The following is a 22,733-nucleotide window of genomic DNA, read 5'->3' on the forward strand; positions in this document are numbered from 1 at the left end:
CGGCAGTGACAATAACTGAATCTCAAGAGAAGAGAAAAATCCCTGTGTGAATGGTGAGTTCTGGAAGGAGGTTTGGCTAAATTAAAAAGATACCATATTTTTGTTGGCACCAAGAAGAAAATGCAGAAATAGGTATCAGTCCAGACCGAGATGATAGCATTTGGTGGGGGGGAAGGCAGGTACTGCTGGAGGGAGCAGCTGTCAGGATGTCTTAGACGGCCTGATGAGTTGTTGTGTCATGGGGAAGCAACCTCACCCAGAAACACAGAGAGGGTCTCTTTCTGTAGGCTTTCTGTCTCAGCATCCCACAGTCTGGGTATAACCAGGGTGGAGCTGCTTCTGCTAACTAAAGCAGAAGAAATGGAGATAATAGAGTAACGGAGGATAAAAACCAAGATTCCTGGTGTCCTGCCTTGGCTCTGTCACTATCCGGTTTTATAATCTTTGGCAAGTTAGTTGTTTGTGTTGATTTAAAAGCTTCCCCTGTGAAATGAGAAAAAAAGCGAAGCAAGCGTAATTTTGACAGTTTATATAGACATAGAGCCAATAATCCAGACTTGAGAAGTACGGGAAGGCCTCCAAGGTGAGAAGATAGACAAACTAAGACCATTCCTCAAGTCTTAGTTCCTTTATATGTCAGGTCAGGTGCAGGGAAGGAAGCAGGGCAAGGGGAACCGATGTAGGTAGAGGGAACAGTATGAATACAAGCCGTAAGCCAAGAAATGGATAGGACCGTCACAAAGACGGTGAATAGCGAGATGTGGCTCCTGGAGCATAAAGAGTTGAAAGGCATTCATTCTTTAGCTCTTTCACTCACTTTCTAAAGTAAATATGAATGTTGACATTTTATAGAAGAAACTGAAATTCAGCACTGATACTTGCCTGAAATCACTTACTCTGTAAATGGTAGAACGAAGAGGACCTGTCTGCCTCAAATCCTGTTTTAACCATAATTTTTACCACTTCCTCACATTAAGATGGGTGGGGCAGAGGGGGGTGAGTAATGAAGGTACACTTTTCTCAATACATCCAGCACATTACATTTTGAAAATCCCTTTGAACCTAAAGAAAAGGATCATAGTGAAAAACTGTAAAATGTGTAAGGCTGTTTCAAACCACAAACATAAGGAAGCAAAAGATTTCCAGTAAGATTAGTTAAATAAATAAATGAGTCACTAATCCTGGTTTTCTACTTGTAGTTTGCTGTATCCTTTAGAAACTGTCTCACATTTAGGCATAATTAACAGGAGCTGAATTCGGTGACCTTGATTCTTCATTACAAATGTGCACAGAAAGCCGCAGCAATCTGATATATATATATATATTTTTTTTTTACAACTAATTCATCCTCAGCAATTCCATCTTAGAAAAACGATGTATGGGGGGCCTGTGTGGCTTAGTCATCTAAGCGTCTGCCTTCAGCTCAGGTCATTATCCCAGGGTCCTGGGATTGAGCCCAGCGCGCCCTGCATGTCTCCCGGTTTAGCGGGGAGCCTGCTTCTCCCTCTGCCAGCCACTCCCCCTGCTCTCTCTCTCTCTCTCTCTCTCTGTGTCAAATAAATAAATATAACCTTAAAAAAGAAGGAAAAAAGGAAAACCATATATATATTCCAGAGACCTACTGCAGGTGTGACCTTTTCTTGAGCCCTCCTTCTCGAAGCATTTGCCACTCAGTGTAGGTCGTGCTCATTCATTCCAAGGTCTTTTCTTTGTATTTGGGAACTTGCAGGTTCATTACAACGTAGTTGGGTGTAAATTTTATTTTTCTACCATGCTCAGAATTGGTTGGGCTTCTGAGTATGAGGATTTCATCTGTCTACAAAATTCTTAGTCATTAACCTTTCAATTATTACTTTTCATCCATTCTCTCTCCCCTCATTGTCTGGCATTCCTTTCAGAAATAAGCGAAATAGTCTCAATACTATTCTTGAAATCTTGGCCTTCTTTTTGCAAATTCTGTATTTTTATCTCTGGTGCATCTTAGACTCATCTAAAATGATGATCTCTGGCTGAATCTAATCTATTGCTTAAGCCCACCGAGTGGTCTACCAGCTACCCTGGAAGCGGCCTGCCTCATCCTGGGGTGGCCGCTGGCCTGTCTCTGTGTGTGTTCCCACCCTCTTGTCCTAGGCTGCTAGACCAGGAGTGGGGCATGACACAAACTGAGCCAACTGGATCCCTTTCTCTTGAAATTTGGAATTTTGTATTCTCAAAACTTCAGTCTTGTCCTTGTGGTCGTGAGATAGTTTTTGCCTTCAGCCCAACCTCAGAGCCAGTTGTTAGCTTAATAACGTGATTGTGACTTCTGCCACCATCCACAGCAGTAAAACTTACCACCTGCTTCAGACAGTTTGGAGGCTTGTGGATAGAATTGTGGATGAGACAATGTGAATAGGCACCATCAAACTGGCTTTCTTAAGTGCTAATTGGGGATTGACTTTATCATTTTAATAATAACAAGGATAATACTTTATGATTTTTCACGTTTACTTTCAAAGCGATTTTTGTTTTATTTTCTCCTCTTAACAATCCTGTGAGGAATGAACATACTTTGCTTTGTTTTGTTCGCCATGTTTTCACATTTACAGAAGAGCACAGAAGAGTTAAGACACTTGCTCAGAACTGCAGAGCTTAGACCTCTGGCGCTTTTGCCCAAGGCTGTTTCAAGGCATGCATGCCACCTCTTGCAAGTACAGTAGCTTCTCCTGAGGAAGTTTTCCCCTTATCACACATGAAGACACACAGGTTGTGACAGAATCCTTTGAGAGATTCAATTCATAAGAAACCCTCACCTAGCTGTTTCCTCATTCTACAGCGGTAAGCCCCAGATGGACTTGCTTGTGCCATGTAACCACCATCTCTTGGCCACAGTGGATTGGACCCGTGTGGACACCTGAATCAATAGACACAATAAGGCCTTCTCTTCCAGGAATTGGAAATTGAATCTGAGGGAAAATATGTTACTTTTTGTGGATGACTTGCCATAGAGACCCAAAAATCAGAGAGAAGAGAGAAACCCCAGCTCAGCAGAGAGAGACTAAAACACAGCAGATGACAAGAGAAAGTCCTCAGGGCTCTAGTGTCTATGGACTGAATCCCTTTCTGCTACAGATGGAATGTTTTTGTTCCTCCAAAGTTCATATGTTGAAACCCTAATCCTCATGTGATGGTATTTGGAGGGGGGCCTTTGGAAAGTAATTGGGTCATAAGAGTAGAACACTCATGTATGGTATTAGCGCCCTTATATGTATATAAATAAATAAATAAAATCTTAAAAAAAAAAAAAAAGCCAGAGAGCTATCTTTCTTTTCCCACCACATGAAGACACAGCAAGGAAATGGCCATCTATAAACCAGGACCTTCCCAAGAACTTGACCATATTGGCACCCTGACCTTGGACTCCTGGCTTCCAGTACCATGGGAAATAAATGTTTGTTGTTTAAACCAACAATTTGGCCTAATTTATTAGCAATTCAGTAATTTGTTAGCAGCCCCAACTCACTAAGTCATTTTATCAAAGAGCATTCCTAGTCATTGGTTCCGTGAGAACATCACTCACCTGTTAGCACATTTTTTCTTTCAGAAACAGTACAAAAAAAAAAAAAGAAAAAAAAAGAAAAGATGTTTATTCACTCAATATGGTGTTGCATATGCAGAAATTTTACCTAAAAGAAGTTAAATGATTAGAACACAACTTAGGTCTGTGTTTTCCATTTCATCTTTCTGAAGCATCATCCTTGGGATCTTCCCCAGGTCTTGAGGGTCTTAAATTTCCTTTCCCTCCTCTTCCAACCCAATGACTTTATAGTTTCCTGGATTGGATCACTTTTACTCTTGGCTGATGCTATCTATTAGATTTGCTTTATTTAAGTAAATTCTTAAAATTTAAGGAAATTCTATTATACAACTGTATGAACCCCATTTTCTTCTTGTTAAATACATAGATCTTATAATGAATGAAAAATTCCTTTAAAAGAAGTATTTTAGTTTTGAAGCCTATAGATAAACAACTTTACTTTATACTGAGATCCAAAGTTGTGGGTGATTAAAATAAGGAGCAAGTTAAAGCATTTGGAACTCAAATATTGAAGCAATCAAGAGGCCGGAGTGTTGATAAATTAATCCAGAAACACACTGTTAAGAATATATCAAAGGATGGAGTTGAGTGAAAAGCTGTGATTGAATGCCAGAGTCCACTAGGAAGTTAAGTGGTAGGGTACAGTATGGAAGAGGTAGCCTCCGTTAAGGTATATTGAGCCTAACAGGGAAACCTCTCACCTACTATATGAATTTGGGAGATTATTCTCCCAACATAATAGAAATTACATTACCTCTCCTTCCATTATTCCCATACAAGTAGTCAATCACCTGCCTGAAAACAATGTTTAGGTAGTCAGAATGAGGATAGAAGACACTTTTACGTAGTCATAAATTAGCATAAGTTGGTGGTACTTTCAAAGAAAACTCTGGAGGCTGTCCAAGCTCACAATGATACCAAGGGTTCTTGATACCCATCGGATGTGACGTTCCTTGTGTGACCATCAGTTAGAAGCACTACAATACAAGCAGAGTGACATGTAACTGTACAGATACACAGGATCCCCCATGTGTGGTGTCTTGTAAGAAAAAAGAAAAAAAACCCTGAGGAATAAAGACAAAAGCCCATGTATTTGGTAAGCTGAAAACTAATAATAGCCATAATCAACCACTTTACGTGTATTATCTCTACTTCTCCATGATAGAGCAAAGTAAGAACAAATGAAATCATGTAAATCCCAAAGGTTAAGTGAATTAACCAAAATGGCATAACTCCTAGCTGTGGATCTGAAACACTAAACCGTAGCTATATGATTCACAAGCCCGTGCTCTTCCCACCACATTATACCACTCAACTGCCAAGGTGGTCCTCTGGTGAATCACAGCTCCACATCCCCTTACTTTGTTTTCCTGTTTATGTTTTAACTAAAAACCCCCCACAAAATTTAGTTTTTTCATTATGACTGGTCACCTCTCTCTTACACACTGCTATGGCTTAAAAATCCTCCCCAAAATCCTTGTTTGATTTTCTTTTTCCAGAAGTTAATCCATTACGCTCCCATTATCACCTGTTTGTCCTTAGTGTATCTTCTCCATTCACCAATTTGCAAACTTTATTTGGAGTCTAATTTCTAGAAATGTTGTGCTGGAGACAAATTTTTTTCACGGGGGATTTTTTTTTCTTGAAATTTCTTTCATCAAATGCCTGGCTAGCTGGTCTGCATAAGACAGTTTCTAGCAATTTTAGATCATTTTTATATCTATTGGGGATGTTTATAACACAGGTCAACTCGGATAGTACGTTAAATAGAATGCACGGGCCAATGGTTCTCAAACTTGGTTATGCAACAGAATCATCTGGGAGGCTTATTAAAACAGACTGTTGGGCCCCACCCCCAGAGATTCTGATCCAGTAGTTCTGAGCGGAAGCCTAAGAATTTGGATTTCTAACAAGTTCCCAGGTAATGGTAATTTTGCCAGTCTTGGGACCACACTTTTGGATTTTCTGGTATAGACTTATTCTGATCTTACTGTAATTTTATTCTAACCTATAGTAGAGTCTGTATATATTCATAAATCTCTTTAATTAAAAGAAAAGAGAGAGTATGAATATGAAAATCCTTGGCATTAATTATACCTGTTGATAATCTTTTTGATAATAATCATCACCCATTCAGCCTCAGGATCCAAACAAACTAATGTCCCATCTTTCAGTGTGACTCTGAAAAAAAAAAAAAAAGAGCATTTTGGTTAAATGATAATTGTATTTAATTCAATAATGCCTTAAATTCATTGATTAAAATTTCAGCAACAAGAAATTTTATGCTTATAATGAACATGTGGATTTATTTCTGAAACTACACTAATCATATTATTGGAATATGACTTTCAGTCATACCAGTGTACATAATGAAATTTTAAAAGTCAACTAAAGAATAATTTTTTCTCAGAATTTTTGAGGTATCAACTAATCAGCAGTCATTTATTGGACTTAGGCTACACAGGTGTTAGACTCTGGAAAATCTACATAAAGGTCATATCTTCCAGGCTGCCAGTTATTAACCACCTACTATACATTCTTTATCATCATACCTGTGCTAATTGTGTGAGCTTTTAGATCTCAGTAAAGCCTCATTTATTATTGGGAGAGGGAAAGAGAACATAAATTGCTTATTTAAATTAATTCTGTAGTTTAAATTACTCCTATAGTTTAAGTACTTCACAGAAAGAACCACAAATCTCTACCTCTTTGAAGTTCATTACATGAAGACCAGATCATTGCAAAAATGATAATGACAGTAATGTAATAATAACCCCTGAGCAAATTACCAATACAAAGATGGCCACAAAACATCGAACATAATAGTGAAAACTTGAAAAGTATTCCCTTTGAATGCAGAAAGAAGATAAGAGTGCCTGCCATCTCCACAAAGCTAGAGAGATAAAAAGCATGAGCTTCCGAAGAAGGAAACTAAACAGACGTTATCACCACATGAGGACCACACAAGTAAAGAATTGACAATTACAAAATCAATACAAAATTTTATGTCTCAATCCTAATAACAACGGGAACATAAAATTTGATAAAGCTCTTCTTTACAATAGCATCAAAAAATATAAAGTGACTAGAAATGTGCTTTTTTTTTTAAGTAAAAAAAAAGACATGGAAGGCCTTTATGGAGAAAACTACAAAACTTCGTTTAAAGAAGCCCTTGATAAATTGAGAGCTACTTCTATAGAGCTATTTTATATTTTTGAAGTAACTCAGAATCATAAAGGTGTCAATAATTCACAAATCAATCTATAATTTCAAAGAAACTCATTGAAAATCATCATTAAATTAGTACAAATTTGCAAGCTGCTTCTAATATTTATATGGAACGGCAAACAAAGGTCTAAAAAAATCCGCTCTGAAGACGATGGGAGAATTTTCCTTTCTTGATGTCAAGACTTAGAATAAAATGTTAATAAAGATGGTGTGGAAGTATAGACAATTTGATCAACGGGACAGAAACAGAGAGGCCAGGAGTATCCTTACACACTGATGGGCGCTCAGGTCATGGTAGAAGTAGCAGTATTGGGATAACTGATGAGCCATACAGAAAAATAAAATAAAATTGTATAATTCCCTCACATCATGTACAAAACCCCACTTCCCCTTGGGTTCCACTTAAATACTAAGGAAAAAAAAACATAAAAACTTTAGAAGACAATATAGAAGATTTCTGTGAAGTCTGTGGAAGAAAGTTTTTTGAAACAAGACACTGAATGTGTTAACTGGAAAAAAAAAAAAGCATATTGCTTAACTCAGTATATTAAAACCACAAACTTACATTAATTGAAAGGAAACCATAGAAAGAAGGAAAATATGAGCCACAAATTGGAAAATGAGCTTTGCTATCCATAAATCTGACAAGAGATTAATATCCAGAATATATAAAGAATACCTGTGAGCCAATAAGGAAAAGATGGTATCCAATTAGGAAAAGAAGCAGAGAAATGAACAGAAATTTCACAAAAGGAGGAACACAAATGTTTATTGTTGGGGTTAATGTAGAGCATGAAATCAGCCGTTATACCTGGCTTGCTAAAATAACACAGAGGCCGCTGAGGGCAGGGAAGGTTTCGGAGAAGGGCGTAGGCCTTGTCTAGGTGACCACTCTGCCCTTGGAATGCCGTGGGGAGTTGCCTTTCTGAAGCTTTCCTAGCCCAAACAGTCGCCCTGTGATCTAAGGTATGTAGGCAGTGTCCCTTAGGCTATGTTTAGCCGAACTCGTAGAACACGCCTAAATTAGCATATTGTATCTTTCGGGTAAACAGATCTCCCACTTTTCAGTAAGACCCCTTGTCAGCACCATGTGCTTGAGAAACAGTGATAAGGGTTTGTGATTATCCTGAAGGACCAATAAAAGCAGGAGCAAAGAAGAGCAGTGGTCTTCGTCTCTGAGCATTGACCCCCTTGCCCTTCTCCTCTCTCTCACGGCAAAGTTTGGAGTCATCTTTCATCTGTCGGTACAGGGATTGCTGGCCATTCCCCGCGGTTTATAAACATATGAAAAAATATTCAACCTCATTAATAATGGAAAAATGGAAATGAAAAGAACAATTAAAAGATACCATTATATACCCATCAGGTTAACACTACCAGATATCTGTCAATATGTGACGCAACAAATGGTTTTCTGTAGGAAGGAGCGTTAGTTGGTACGTTAATACAGTAATACAGCGTGGCATAACTAGTGAGGTCAAAGACATGCAAACCTTAAATCCAGCAAGTAATTCCTAGCGAAACACTTACATATATGCACCCTGTATAGAGAATGTTGATAATAGCAAAAATCTGGAAAGAACCCAAATGTGCACCAACAGCGGATTGGATAAGCAAATCTGGTATTTATTGATTTAGTATTCCTACAGTGGGATGCTAAGTGTCATTTAAATTGAATAAACTACAGCTACACAAATAAGAATGCGTGTATTGCAGAATAAAATGTTGACTAATAGAAGCAAGTCACAGAAAGATACCCTCGGCATGGTGCTCTGAAGTTCAAAAGCAGGCTGTCTATAGAGAGAGGCAAATCGTGAGGGACTCTTAACTCTGGGGCACAAACCGAGGGCTGCGGGAGGAGGGCCGGGNGGGGGGGATGGGGTCTGGGGGATGGGCATTAAGGAGGGCATGTGATGTGATGAGCACTGGGTGTTACACTCAACTGATGAATCACGAAACTCTACTCTGAGCCTGATAATACACTATATGTTAACTAGCTTGAATTTAAGTTAAAAAAAAACCGGCTTTTTTTTAGTCCATTTGGGCTGCTATAAACAAACAAACAAAAAAACAACAAAACCCCTGGACAGACTGGGTGGTTTAAACAACAAACATTATTTCTCACAGCTCTGGAGGTTAGGAAGTCCATGATCAAAGTGCCACAGATCTGGCGTCTGGGGAGAACCCACTTCCTGGTTCATATGAGGACACCTTCTTACTCTGTCGTCACCTGTGGGAAGGTTAGGGAGCTCTCTGTGGTCTCTTTTTTAAGGGCATTAATCCCATTGATGAGTGATGAGGGCCCCACCCTCATGACCTAACCACCTCCCAAAGGCCCCACCTCCTAATATGGTAACATCGGGGCTCAGGATTTCAACTTGTGAGTTTGGGGTCGGGAGTGGGGACACACATTCAATTCATAACAGAGGCAAAATTGTAATTGCTTTAGATCTCATACACAGATGGTAAAACTATTTTTAAAAAGCAAGAAACAAAGCTTAAATAGGAGTTATTTCTCAGCGTGGGACGGGTATATGATTTGGGGGGTATATTAGTTTGCTAGGTCTGCCATAACAATATACCACAGACTGGGTGGCCTAAACAACGGAAACTTATTATCACTCACTATAGAGGCTCTAAGTTCAAGGTCAAGGTATTGGCAGGTTTGGTTTCTTCTGAGACCTCTCACCTTAGCTTGCAGATGGCCATCTTCTTGCTGTGTCCTCACAGGCCTTTTCTTTGTGTGTGTGCATTCCTGGTGTCTCTCCCTCTTACAAGGACACCAGTTATATTGGATTAGGGCCCGGCCTTGTGGCCTCATTTAACTTTAAACGCCTCTTTAAACGTCCGACCTCCAAATACAGTCACACTCTGAGATTTCGGGTGGTAGGACTTCGACATAAAAACTTAGGACACAATTCAGTCCATAATATGTGTTTTACACATGAGCTTCTGATGTGCTAATTATGTTCCAGATTTTGGCCTGGGTGGCAAGTGAGTGGGTGTTTGTTTTATTACTGATCTTTAAACTGTGTGTATATATATGTATACACTATTTTGTATGCTTGTTAGGCAGAATCCTAAGAAGAACCACCAAGTTTTCCTCCCTGGTCTCCAGGAGCGTGATGAGATGTTACAGCCATGATTGTGTCACATTACATGGCTAAGGGATTTTGCTACGCAGCTCAGGTCACTGATGAGTTGACTACGTTAATCCAAAGAGAGATGATTCAGGTGGGCCCAGTGTAATCACAGGGATCCTAAGAGCAGAGAGTTATCTCTGACTGGTAGCAGAAGAGAAGGAGATTAGAAGAGTGAGATCAGTTCAACGTGCGGCAGATTCTCAGCTGCTGATAGGGAAGGAGTTACATGGAAGGAACTGACGGTAGCCTCTAGGAGCTGCAGGGAACCATCAAACCAATGGCCAGAAAGAATATGAATACCTCAATCCTACAACTGCCAAGAACTGAATTCAGCCAACAACATAAGCAATCTTGGAAGTGGATTCCCTCCCAGGGCGTCCAGACGAGACTTCAACCCGGCTGACACCGTAATTTAAGCCTTATGAAACCCTAAGCAAAGAACCTAGTCAAGCCATCGGACTACTGACTTACAGAATTTTGAGATAATAAATAGGTTTATTTTATGCCACTGTTGTGGTAATTTGTTACTTAGCAATGAAGTGAAACAGTATGTACGATACAGTTCAAAATTTCAAGAAGTTCCAATAAAATGTAGAAGTGTTCCCCACAGCCTCTAAGCTCTATATTTGTGGGCTGATGCTTCAGAAAGGTTGTCAAGTCAGATTCGAGAGCCACTAGGCTATACTGGATTTATTGTGTTACCCAGGTGTCTAATAGAGAGATCTCTAGACGATCAAGACTCACCCATGTATTCTCACTGAGGACCATGTATCTTTGCTTGTTGTACATGTTCATTGACTTTAAAGCCCACTCAAAAGAGTTCATACCCTAAGCCCGTTCCCATTTGAGAGCCTTTTCTTTCTGGAGAGGGTACATGATGTTTTCAGAAATGCGCACATAAGCACTGGGTAATGATCTTCCCAAACTGTACATGAGTAATGCTCAGAGCCCTGGTCTCCTGTACTCTCAGTCTAGCACATTTTTAATGCAAATGTCAGCTTTGAAAGGCCCGGTACTGGAGGCATCCGTTCTCCGCCACATCTCTACTACTTACATGATTTCTTTTCTGCTGCAGTGAGCGCCTTCAGGTATCAACTGGACATTTGTAATGAATTTAGGAGAAATAAAGTCAGTGTGTGTCTGAATACACTGACATCGCAACTCTTGGCCCTCACAGGGACGGGCTGTGTAAGAAAAGAATGGCAACACCTTGAGTGAGAACAGAGAAAGCCACTTTGCTTATCCTTTAGTTATCAATGCAGCAGGGCCCTCGGCTCACAAAATAAGTACCGATAGGATTATTCAGAGAGGCAATCACACAAATGTAATCATCTGCTCTATTTGTGATCAACACACATTTTTGGAGCATCTACTGTTTGAGGAAAGGTCAAGTACACCAGACCAGTAATTCCTTGTTTCAGATTATGCCTGGTCAATAAAATCACTCATTCCGTGGTAAAATCAACGTGATTTCCTCCTACGAAAAGTTGTAAACATAAAAATTTTAGCTGAACTCTGTCAGTTGAGAGCGGCAGTTCCCATCTGCCTACCACCATTAGAAGAAACACCCTACACCTATTTGCGGTCCTGCTCCTGCGGTTATCTCTAGTAAGACAAGCACAGACCCATACAGCTGGATATTTTCTAGGAAGTTAACATTTCTAAAATTAACGCAACAAGAAATTCTATGACACTCCACTATCTGAACATATGTTCTGCTTAGGTTTTAATTTTACAGCCTCTACATTTTGCTCGATGCTAAATACGATCTCATCAGATCTGGAATCTTTTCTAAATTTTGCAAAGGAGAGTATAAAAGCTATAACTGCTTTACCAAAGATGCCCAGGACAAGGACAGCCAGCAGGAGGAGTGTCTGTGGGCTCTCGGCAGCCATGTCTGTGTTCGATCTTGACCCTTGTCTGAATGGTGGAATCAACACGACAGCCCTCTCTTAGGTGCCTTCTGTAGTTCCGAGAATTTTTTGTTGTCCATGCACTCTCTCCCCACTGAAGAGTGAAAAGAGCCGCTTATCAAGTACTGTGCTTGTCGCAAGCGGATAAGGAAATGGGGTTTGTTTTTCAGGCGTTGTTTTAGTTGGAGGAGGGCTGAGGTTTGGGGGCAGGATATGAATTTATTGAAAGGAGAAATGAACCTTTTATTTCCTGGGGAGGGAAACTGCATAATCCTGAAGAGTTCAATGCCAGTTAGTTAATAGTGACTTACAGAATGGAGTCATAGGAATGTCTATACACTTTCTAAAGGTCATGTTTGTACAAAGTAAGTAATTAAAATGCTTTTTCCTCCACAAGTATTTGATTTTGGTATTTGTACCTATTTGCATAATCCCACTCAAGGTGATAATAGACTCTGCCAAGCTCCAACTACACCTCTAAGCAACCTACAAAGAAACTAAGTTCAGACTACAATAACCCTTGTCCCGTCAAAAATAACAGATTACAGTTTACTTGTGGTTTGAAGGCAGCCGTTGAAATGGGCTTGAAGCTGCAATAAGTAACAGTGAACTATGAACTTCAATTTTTTTCCTTAAGCAGTTTTATAAATGACCTTAATTATTATTCCACACTGACCACATTTTTTTTTTCCAGTAACAAATCAAATATCAAACCCTTGGCATTACTCGCCTCATGCTGTCGTAACAAGGAACCACAGACTGGGTGGCTTAAACAGGAAAACCTTTTTGTCTTGAAGTTCTGGAGGCTAGAAGCCCACGATCATGGTGGTGGCAGAGTTGGTTCTTTCTGGGGGCAGGGAGGGGAGGAGCTGCTCCAAGGCTTTCTCCTTGGTCTATAGATGGTTGTTTTCCCTTCACACGGTGTTCTCCCTGTGTGCTTGTCTGCCTCTAAATTGACCCTTTTTGTAAAGACACCAGTCATATTGGATGAGGGCCACCCTAATGATCTCACTTTAATTTGGTGACCTCTGTAAAGGCCTTACCTCCATATGACGTACTGGGGATTAGGACTTTACCCTATGAATTTGGGGAGTGGCCGTGGGGGACACAATTCAACACATAACAACATTTAACTGAAGAATCAGTGCTTATTAAAGGGCTGCTATAGTCTGAAAGTCAACCTAGATTAAATAAGAAGGTCTTGTCTTTTTACCATTATCACTGAACATCTGTTACCTGCCAAGGCCTTTGATGGACATTAAATATTAAAAGAATAAAAATTAAGCTTCTGCTCTTGAGGAATTCATAGCCTGTTTGGAGACAAACATGTAAATAGATGAAACTAGAAGGCAAGGTGTGTGAAGTTAGATGTAAACCTGAGGCTGCAGGGGTGGGGGGACTTGGAGGGGAGAGTGTGTGGGGGGAGAATTCACTGGGGAAGTCACATTGGGGTTGTTCAAGATGAAAGGAAATTCATCACAGCAAAAGGCTAACAAACATTCCAGACAGAGAAAAGCACAAGAACACAGGTTCAGGAAGGATTGCTATGGTCTGAATGTTTGCTTCTCCTCAAAATTTCCATGTTTGAATCCTAAGCCCCAAGGTGATGGTGTTAGAAGGTGGGGTGATTAGGTCATGAGGATGGGACCCTCATGAATGAGATTAGTGACCTTGTAAAAGAGACCCCAGAAACTCCTTGCCCCTCCTGCCAGGTGAGACAAGACCAGTCCGTGACCTAGAAGAGGCTGTTGCTTAACCACGTTGGCACCTAGATCTTGGACTTCCAGCTTCCAGAATTCTGAGAAGTAAATTTCTGTTGTTTATAAGCCACAAGTTCACGGTATTTTGTTCCAACAGCCTGGGCGGACTAAGACAAAGGTCTTGGCATGTTAAGGAAGAGAAAAAAGTGATTCCAATCTCAAAATTAGGTAAGTTTTAAGATATTGACCACATTCAACGGACCAACCAGATATTGGCCTTTATAGAAACCAAAAAGCTGCAGGTAAGTTAGAAACACCATTCAGATGCGATCTTGATTTCTTTGAGTTTTATTCTCCATCTGCACCAAGTGAAATGCTATGTCTAGATATTATGATGAGAACAAGATAAGACAATACAAAGATAAGATAATCAACTGTTGAAAGATTCAAAATAATTTAGTTTTCCAAACCTTCAAAAACAGGCTTAGGACATCATGGCTGTTAAGGAGTTTGTTAAAGAGATGGTGATTAAAGATCCAGAGAGCTTTCTTATCAAATGTGGGTCTCTCGTTCTAGACCTAGTAAAATCTCTGCCAGATTTGGAGCAGAATTAATGTACAATTGGATCTAGATTGTTTACAATGTTTGGATTGTCAGCTTAAGTCTTACAATCTATTTTATTAGTTGAATTTTCACACAAACTTGAGACCTATACACACATGCAAATCACCAAAAAAAAACCCAAATCCCATTTTTAACCATAATCTTATGTTTCTTTCTTCAAAATGTTTACCTACCCTAACAGAGATACAACATAAGATAATGGTAGTAATCACCATTTATTGAGTTCTTTCTGTGTCAACATAACTCTATGACCTTTTTGCATATTATCTGGAAACTTTACCCTGGATGTTTCTATTTTACAGATGAGAAAATTGAATATCCCAGGAAGGTTAAATAATTATGAAAGATTAAAAAGAGTCACAAATTTTTAACAGCTCCTCACTTCAAGAAGTGGAATTTATTTCCCAACCCCCTTGACCCTGTGCTGATACTGCTTTGGGCAGTAGAATGTGGTAGAAGTGATATGGATATTTTAAGGTAAAAATTCCAGAGCCCTTGAAGGAATATGGGCGGGGGGAAGGGTGAAATAGATAAAGGGGATTAAGAGTACACTTATGGTGGAGCGCCTGGGTGGCTCAGTCAGTTAAGCGTCCCACTCTTGATCTTAGCACAGGTCTTGATCTCAGGGTAGAGTTCAAGCCTTGTGTTGGGCTCCGTGCATGGAGTCTACTTAAAAAAAAAAGTACACTTATCATGATGAGCACTAAGGAATGTATAGAATTGTTGAATCACTTTCTTACCTTATTGTATACTCAAAACTAATATAACACTTTAAGTTAACTACATTTGAATAAAAAAATAAAGAAGGAAAATGTGAGAAGCTTAGGAGCTTCCACTCCTGCCCTCCTAGAAAGCTGCTGCCACCATAAGAAGAGGGCAGAGCTCATCTACTGGAGACATGAAGCCCAGCCAACAGCCAGCACCAAGCACCAGACAAGCAAGCAAGGCAGTTCTGCTCAAGCCACTGATGACTGCAGCCCATGAAAGACCCAGGAGAGACCATGAGAAGAACCACTTTGCCCAAACTGATGACCTACAGGGTCATGAACCAGATAAAATGGTTGTTGCTTTAAGCCACTACATTTTGGGGAGGTGATAGGTAACTGAGAGAGTAACTTTGCAGATCATACAATGTGGCTGAACTCGTCTCTTACTTCAACTTGTTTGGCCACAGTATTCATCGTATTTCCTTTAGAATACCTTACAGAAGCTTGAGGTAAGGATGGACTACTAATTATGAATTAGTACCTTGAGGCTGGTCCTACAAATTTTGGAAAGCCAACCCTAGAACCAAAATCAAAGAAATTTAATAATGATCTAGTTAGTGAAAATAGTCCTGTACTAAATATCAGAAAGCTGAGTCCTAGTCCATTTTGAAATACGACAGTTCTGTGACATTTGGTAATTCCTTGGTGGTCTCTGAGCCTCCACAGTGCCATCTATAAAATGAGAGAATTGATTTTTTGTGTGATCTCTCAGGTTTTGAACTAAACTCCTGCCTGGTTGCTAAAAGATCAGTTCCTGATTTTAGTGTGTGACTTGTCTACTCCTCTCCAAACTATGTGTTCCTCCCACCCCCCTGGAAACTATTGAAAGCTAAAGAAACAATCCTGACTACTTCTCACTAAAAAAAAAGAAAATATTTGTCAATTTTAATTTTGAGGACAAAATGTCAATAGGCATTGGGGCAGATAAGGTCCTGAATGTGGGTTTGGTAGATGGCTTCCCCCTAGACCCATTTTAGGGCCTTATGGATCTAATTTCCATGTTTTGACTTTTTCCCTGTGCTATTTCACATTTTCTTACCTCCTGATTCTCTGGTATTGTACTCCGTAATAAAATAGTTGTACATGAGCCCTAGCACTGAAATCTAACTTCTGGGGAATCCAAATGACCTAGTTCTCCTGAAAGCAGATACTGATACTGAGACTCGTGTGCAGTAGTTTGGCTTGGAAAGAATCATAAGAGCAAGTGAGGGGATGCCTGGGTGGCTCAGTTGGTTAAGCATCTGCCTTCAGCTCAGGTCATGATCTCAGGGTCCTCAGATGGAGCCCCACGTCGGTTTCTCTGCTCAGCGGGGATCTGCTTCGCCCTCTCCCTCTGCCTGTCTCCCCCAGCTTGTGTACTCTCTCTCTCTGAAATAAATAAATAAAATCTTCAAAAAGAAGAAGAAGGAGGAGAAGTGAGGGAATGGGGGAGTAGAGGGAATGTGGGCTAGGGAAGAGAAAAACACTACTAAGGTCTATGTAATAAATTGAAATAAATGGGCTACCACTATGAGTAACTAGAGATTAATCTTGCTATGGAGCCTCTGAGAAATCTTGTAAAATGTTCCTCAGAATTGTCCCACTGAGACTTTTATTTCCAGCCATACTGGAATAAAAGGGAACAGTCCTAACCTCCTGCCATAAACAACTAGAAAACGCGATAGAAAACACTGAACAACTGCTTTTAGACATTGGAACAACAAGCAGCAGAAGACTTGGATCCTTGAGAAAAGGAAACAAAGAAGATCAGGTTCATGATCACCCTGGCTGTTTTGAGGGAGCGATTCTGGACCATTGCGCAGGGAGGGAGATCCCAAGCAGAGCACAGCGATTTTGCGGAGTTGAGGATACACAGATTTGAATTCAGGGGAACTGAGGTGACTACTATTTATGGAGTAGGGTTGCAGAAAGGAGGGATCCACGGAGGAAACCAGGGCTCTGGAAATTCTCACTGAGGTTCCATTGGGTCTGTCTGATCAATACTAAGTCACATGCGTATGGTGAGCGGCCAGAGATCGGTAAGCCGAGCAATTCTTAGACTGCTTGGGGTGGAGACATATTTGAGATTGGGCTTGTTAGAGTGGAGGGACATTTTAAGCACTCAGAGCATTCAACAGAGACACCGAAGGGGCATGTTTTAGTAGCACAGCTGAACAAACCTTGGGGGCAAAGAACTCTCTCTAGATCATGCTAATAAAGCTTCCAAACCAGCCTCCAGAAGATCAAGCTGGTTCTCCATCAACTTAACAGCCTGCCACAATAGAGACCAAGATTCTAAAGGAAGAAAACAAAATCTTGACACTCAACAACATAAGATTCAAAATTTCCTGCATCCAGTAAAAGATTACTACATATGCCAGGAAGAAAAACATGATCCATAATGGGGTGGGGGGTGGAGATCCGTCAATAGAAATAAAAATGACAGAATGATAGAATTAGTAGACAAGGATTTTAAACTAGTTATTATAGATACGCTCAAGGATATTTTTTTAAAGATTTATTTATTTATTTGAGATAGAGAGAGAGAGCTTGGCAGGGGAGAGGGAAGAGGAGAGAGAATCTCAAGCCAACTCCCCTCTGAGTGCGGAGGCCAACAGAGACAGGATCCCATGACCCTGAGATGGAAATCAAGAGTCAGATGTTCAACTGACTGAGCCACCCAGGCACCCCAGTACGCTCAAGGATTTATGAGAAAATGTGAACATAGTGAAGAGAGAGATGGAAAACATATATAAAATAAATATATTTATAAATAAATCCTTTAGCAAAGCAATAAAATGAGAGTCCTTGTTAAGGTAGCTATAAGAATGTAGTTTTTGAGGAGATAAAGTTGAGTAGCAAGGTAGAAAGGAGTTCCTCTTAAAACACACACACACACACACACACACACACACACACACACACACACGGTGTAACTTGTAGAATTGTCCAACCAAGGGACTGGAGAATAGAATATTCATCCACTAAGTTCTGCCCCTCAATGAGGCTGGCCTCTGAGGGCATTAAATCACAGGCCATCCTGCCTCTGAGCTGAGCAAACTCTCTCCACCATACGCTCCGCCCTGCCCCCAAATGGAGAGAGCCCGCAGGGAGAGGATCAGAGGGATAGGGGAGCTTGAGTTGGGAAGTTGTCATCAAGTATAGATGCTGCCCATTGCAACTGTGGAAGTCATCGGTAAGTGAAGGAAATACGGAGTGGGCCATTAATGGTGAAGGTGGGGTGAAACTCTCCCCTTATTATTTGTGTGAGCAGTCAGGAAAAAAAGAGAAACAGTATCACCTGTTATTCTGGATTGCCCCGTTGTACTATTGCAGGTTTGCTACCTCTGCCATCCCCTAATGTCTTTCCAGTCACATCTGGAAATCCTGAGAGGACTTCTCACTAGCATTCAAAAGAAGGACTCATAATGACGTAATAGGATCAGCTATATTTCCTTCTTTCTGGGTTTAGCTCCTTTGGTAACATTGCTCAAGAAACTCTCGTCAATGTTGCCATTGCTATTTCCTGCTGATGACTTTTGGAAGTTGTGCTGTGTCACCTAATATCCTTTCCCTACTTCACTTCATGACCACCACCTCACACACCCTGGTGTCCCATTTCCTGCCCTGACACTCTGAATAGGAGACTGCCTTGTACTAGCAAAGTCTCAGAGCAATGTGGTATGAAAAGTAGAGTACGTATCCACTCAATCCAGGACAGACACTGAGACAATGTCCATGGAATTGGCTTGAGGACCAATGGCAGATTTCTGGAGCCATCGATAATGTTTAATCCCCGCAAAAACTTCAGAAAGTGTATTATGTTAATTATCTTCATCCTATAGCAGGGGAGATGAGGCTGGTGAGGTCCAGCCCCAGAGCACACAGTCAACAAGCTAGAGAGCTGGACTTGATTCAAAGTCTGATTCTTTGAAACCTATGTCCTTAACCACCATATGAACAGAGCATCTCCTTTCTTCTTTCTATGCTGCATGTGCCTTATTGACAAGAGCTCAGTGGCCAGTACAGCAAGCTCAAGCCAGTGTTTGAATGTAGGACTGGTCTTAGGTGTGAAGGCTTTAAGGACCCCTTGGGGTCCCCCTAATAAATAATTTCCAATGTCCCTTGACTTGGGGTTAGGGAGTGAGTGATAGTATTTGTGGAGCTTCCAGAATGGCTGACATTTATTTACTTCTGTACCATTCACAAATTTTCTTCTGTTTTATCTCATTAATAACTAATAACATTGAAGTTATAAAGAGGTTATCATTTTTAACTTTATGATAAAGAGCTCACAGAGGTTGTTTCTTGCTACTTGGAGTCCTTATTTACCCAGCTGCTTGGGCAAACTAGAACCTGATCTCAAGTATTGAGGGGGCCAGCCCTGCCTTCTTGCCTCTGCTGAAGGCTTTTACCTAAGGCTCAGGATTTCTTGATTGAGTCCCCACTCAGGGACAAGCACACTCCACACATCCACAAACATTCTTCCTTTTCAGGTTTGGAGTGTGGTTTCAGATTATAGGATTTTTTCCTCTCTATACATACAAATTTTGTTTCTGTCTTGGAAATTTGGAGTGTTGGTATCATCCTTTTGAATACCAAGTTCCAGAGGTCTTTCTCAGCCTAGACGATCTATCAGGTTCCATTAAAATTGCACTAGGAAGGAGGAGAACTGAGGCGCTCAAATCTTAAAACTATTCTATTTGACAAATTGATATAAAGAATTGGAATAACATTAAACTCAGCGGCAGTTACTTATAAATGAAGGTTAGAATATTGAACCAAACGTCAGTTAGAGCTTTTCATAGGTGAAGAACTCTGCCATTCACTCTTTGTGCTTCTATGGGTGACACAAATTATTTGAGTTTTGAAGGAAAAATCCACTTTACCACCGTTTCACTGCCAGCTTTATTAAATTGTCAGTTATTGTTCGAAAAATCATTTAGCAAAAGCAACGAAATGAGAGTCCTTGTTAAGATGGCTAAAAGAATGTAAATGTTTTTGAGGAGAGAAGATTGAGTAGTACTGTGGACAGGAGCTCCTTATAAAAAAAACCAGCAATATATATCAGTGACTCTCACACCGAGGGGCAGAAGGAAGCCCACACTTTGGAAAAGTACATTCCTGGGTACGTGAAACTCAAGGGGAGTGACAGCTACCATCAGATGAAGTTAAGGACAAATTATAGTTTCATGTCTCTGTGTAGCAAATTGAACATCCAGGAGGAAAATTTTTTTTAAAAGGAGAAATATTGGTGTGAATCATCAGATTATCCAGTAGAGATAGTCTTTTCCCCCTAAATGAAACAAACATTTTTTACTTTGAAATACTTTATTTTCAAGTTCTTTGCAAAAACAGCAATAAATATTTGAACCTCTTTGTTAGAAGACATAGAGAAACAATGCATAATTAACACTAACTAAGGCATTATGCCTTACAAGAAAGACATAAAATGTCCAAAGGATATTTAGAACATTGTAGTTCTTAAACCTTCAACATGAGAAATGTTGACCACAGACTGTGAAATTATTTCAATAAATAGCTGACATTTTTTTAAACAATTACAAAAATAGATGTACACATATATTCCCCAACCTGACAATGACCTCGCTTTCTATTTGCTTGGGACACCGCTCTCCCCAGCCTCAGTCACAGTGGCTGGCATGCTGTGGGCCCCTCAGAAGTATTAATTTAATGATTGGAGAATATTTGCAAACCTTTTACCTTCAAATTAAATAAGAATCGGGATTGAACTAAGTTGGGTTTAATATAAAATAAAGAATGAAAATAGTGCATAAATAGATTCCATGACATCCTAATTATTTTATATGTAAAATATTAACATGGAAATCTGTGAAAACCAACCACCCAACCAATAAATAAATAAATAGGAGAACTCTCCTAGGAAGTGCTCAAACATATTAGGCCCAATTCAGGTGGCATCGGGAGCTGATGATTCCACTTTTCCTCTTCGATTCCTGTAAGGGCAGAGCCTGACTCAGGTACAGCCACCAGTCAGCCTCCTCGTTCCTCCGGTCAGTTGGAGCTGTCCAATAATGAGAAAAATGTCAGCCTTCTAGAGGCTCAGGGAAGCTGCCTGCACAGCACTCTTCTCCTGTCCTGACGCCTACGTTCCAGAGTTTTCTGAATCTAGTTTTCCCAGCCTGGCAGCAAAAGGCTACTCCCTATGCTGTGCTGCAGAGACCTCTAAGCTCTCCGATGCTTTTATTAGGAACGCAGGTGGGGCCTGTGGTCTCCACTAAATTATTGGAGACAAACAGCCAGAATGAGTTACTCTCTGTCACACTAGGTCTCTCTCTTCAGCCTCAAAGCAACCCTGTGCAGTAGCTGCTACTGTTTTCTCTGTTTTACTGGGCTTAGAGAAGCTTTAGATTAATAATGTTAATAATGATAATAATAATAATATTGTCCTTGAGTCATCTGGCTAATAGGTGGTAGAATCCAGATTTGTTTCCAGTGTGGTGTCACGGCAAAGTGTCTGCTCTTCACCTTTAAGCTTTAGGGGCCTATGTTGCAGAAAACCAAGGGCTCTGCTTTTCAGATGTGAAGCCTAGAAGGAATGGGGCGGGGGGGCTGTGTTTTTTAATAGGTGGAAAACTTTTTAATATAACTGACCAACTCCAATAAGAATTTTAATGAAAGCGGGTTTACCCACACTCATTTGCACGGGCATGGAGGGCACTGGAAACATCCTTCTGGCACCAGAGCAGATGAATGATCTTACTAGCAAATTTAATTGTGGAATAAGAATGATTTCCAGTCCTTCAGCTACACCCTGAAGTTTCCTTGATAACATTTTCCCGAGGCATTTGCCAGTATTTGTGACCTATGACTCCCGTCCCGCGTGCGAATAAAAAGCACGACTCACTTGTTCAGCATCTTATTGATGATTCTCTTGACCATGGGGGCTTCGGGGTTGAGACACACCTCCTGTCCATCCTTGAGAGTGGCTCTGCAGAGAGAAGGCAGAGTCCGCGTTGGCGGCAGGTGGGGCTGGGCGGCGGGCCGGGGGCGTCGCGGCTTGGAGGGGGGGGGGGCACAAGGACGCGAGCAGTGGCAGCAGGGAGGGGCGTCACTTACATGACTTCGGTTTGGGCGCAGTGGGGTCCCGACGGCGTCACCTTGACATTCTGGATGTTCTTGAGGTGAATTCCCTGCAAGGTCTGCAAGCACTGGCAGCGCAGTTCGGCGACCACGGGCGCCCCTGCGGGGAGAACAGACCGGGTTAGCGGGCTGTCCCGGGGTGGCGCCCACCGCCCCCCGTCCCGCCGCTGGGCTGGGGGTGCGGAGTCTCACCTGCGGCGCGGCGGCCGGCGGGGACCAGGAGCAGGAGCAGCAGCGCGGCGCCGAGGAGCCGGAGGGCGCGGGGTGCGGCGGGGGTGGCGGCGCGGGCCATGGGGCTCAGCTCGGAGAGTCGGGGCGGCGGTGCCTGGAGCTGGAGAGCTGGAGCGAGAGCTGGCGGAGCGGATTCTGTGGCTGCCCGAGCCGGGAGAACCCCTTTTATGCCTGGTTGGCGCGGGGAAGTGAGCAGCCCCGGGGCCAGGGAAATTCCTGGCACCGCAGGTCCCTACGGGGTCAGAAGGACCGCGCGGCCCCGCCCCCGGGTGGAGGGGGGACCCGCCCGGCCACCCTCCTGCCCAGCCTCCCGCGTGTCCCAGGGACTCGGGGACCTTCTCCTTCCTCTCGAATCCCCAGTGGGGGCGTGAGTGGCCGTCACGCTGCAGCTGCCGCCTGCAGGGGGCACCGTGGGCGCCCAGCGATCCCAGTCGCCCGGCAAGGAG

At 41.6% G+C, this 22,733-nt stretch overlaps 1 protein-coding gene across 2 annotated transcripts; it reads right to left on the reverse strand.

The window, feature by feature from the left end:
• Nucleotides 1–3,612: 3,612 nt before the first annotated feature.
• On the reverse strand, nucleotides 3,613–22,571 carry LOC100466241 (growth-regulated protein homolog gamma-like). Of its 2 annotated transcripts, XM_034671727.1 has the most exons (5): nucleotides 22,249–22,571; nucleotides 22,033–22,156; nucleotides 21,821–21,904; nucleotides 5,675–5,758; nucleotides 3,613–4,554 (listed from the first exon to the last, which is right to left on the reverse strand). In XM_034671727.1, exons 1-5 carry the CDS (start codon nucleotides 22,346–22,348, stop codon nucleotides 4,542–4,544), a joined length of 405 nt encoding a protein of 134 aa, XP_034527618.1. In that variant the 5' UTR covers nucleotides 22,349–22,571; the 3' UTR covers nucleotides 3,613–4,541. The 2 variants fall into 2 exon arrangements, with proteins under 2 accessions (XP_034527618.1, XP_034527619.1); XM_034671728.1 differs by lacking the exons at nucleotides 3,613–4,554; nucleotides 5,675–5,758 and adding an exon at nucleotides 20,739–20,977 and having other exon boundaries at nucleotides 22,249–22,548.
• Between the last annotated feature and the right edge of the window lie 162 nt (nucleotides 22,572–22,733).

This window comes from Ailuropoda melanoleuca, chromosome 11, assembly GCF_002007445.2.
Source record: "Ailuropoda melanoleuca isolate Jingjing chromosome 11, ASM200744v2, whole genome shotgun sequence".
Taxonomy (NCBI): Eukaryota; Metazoa; Chordata; class Mammalia; order Carnivora; family Ursidae; genus Ailuropoda; species Ailuropoda melanoleuca.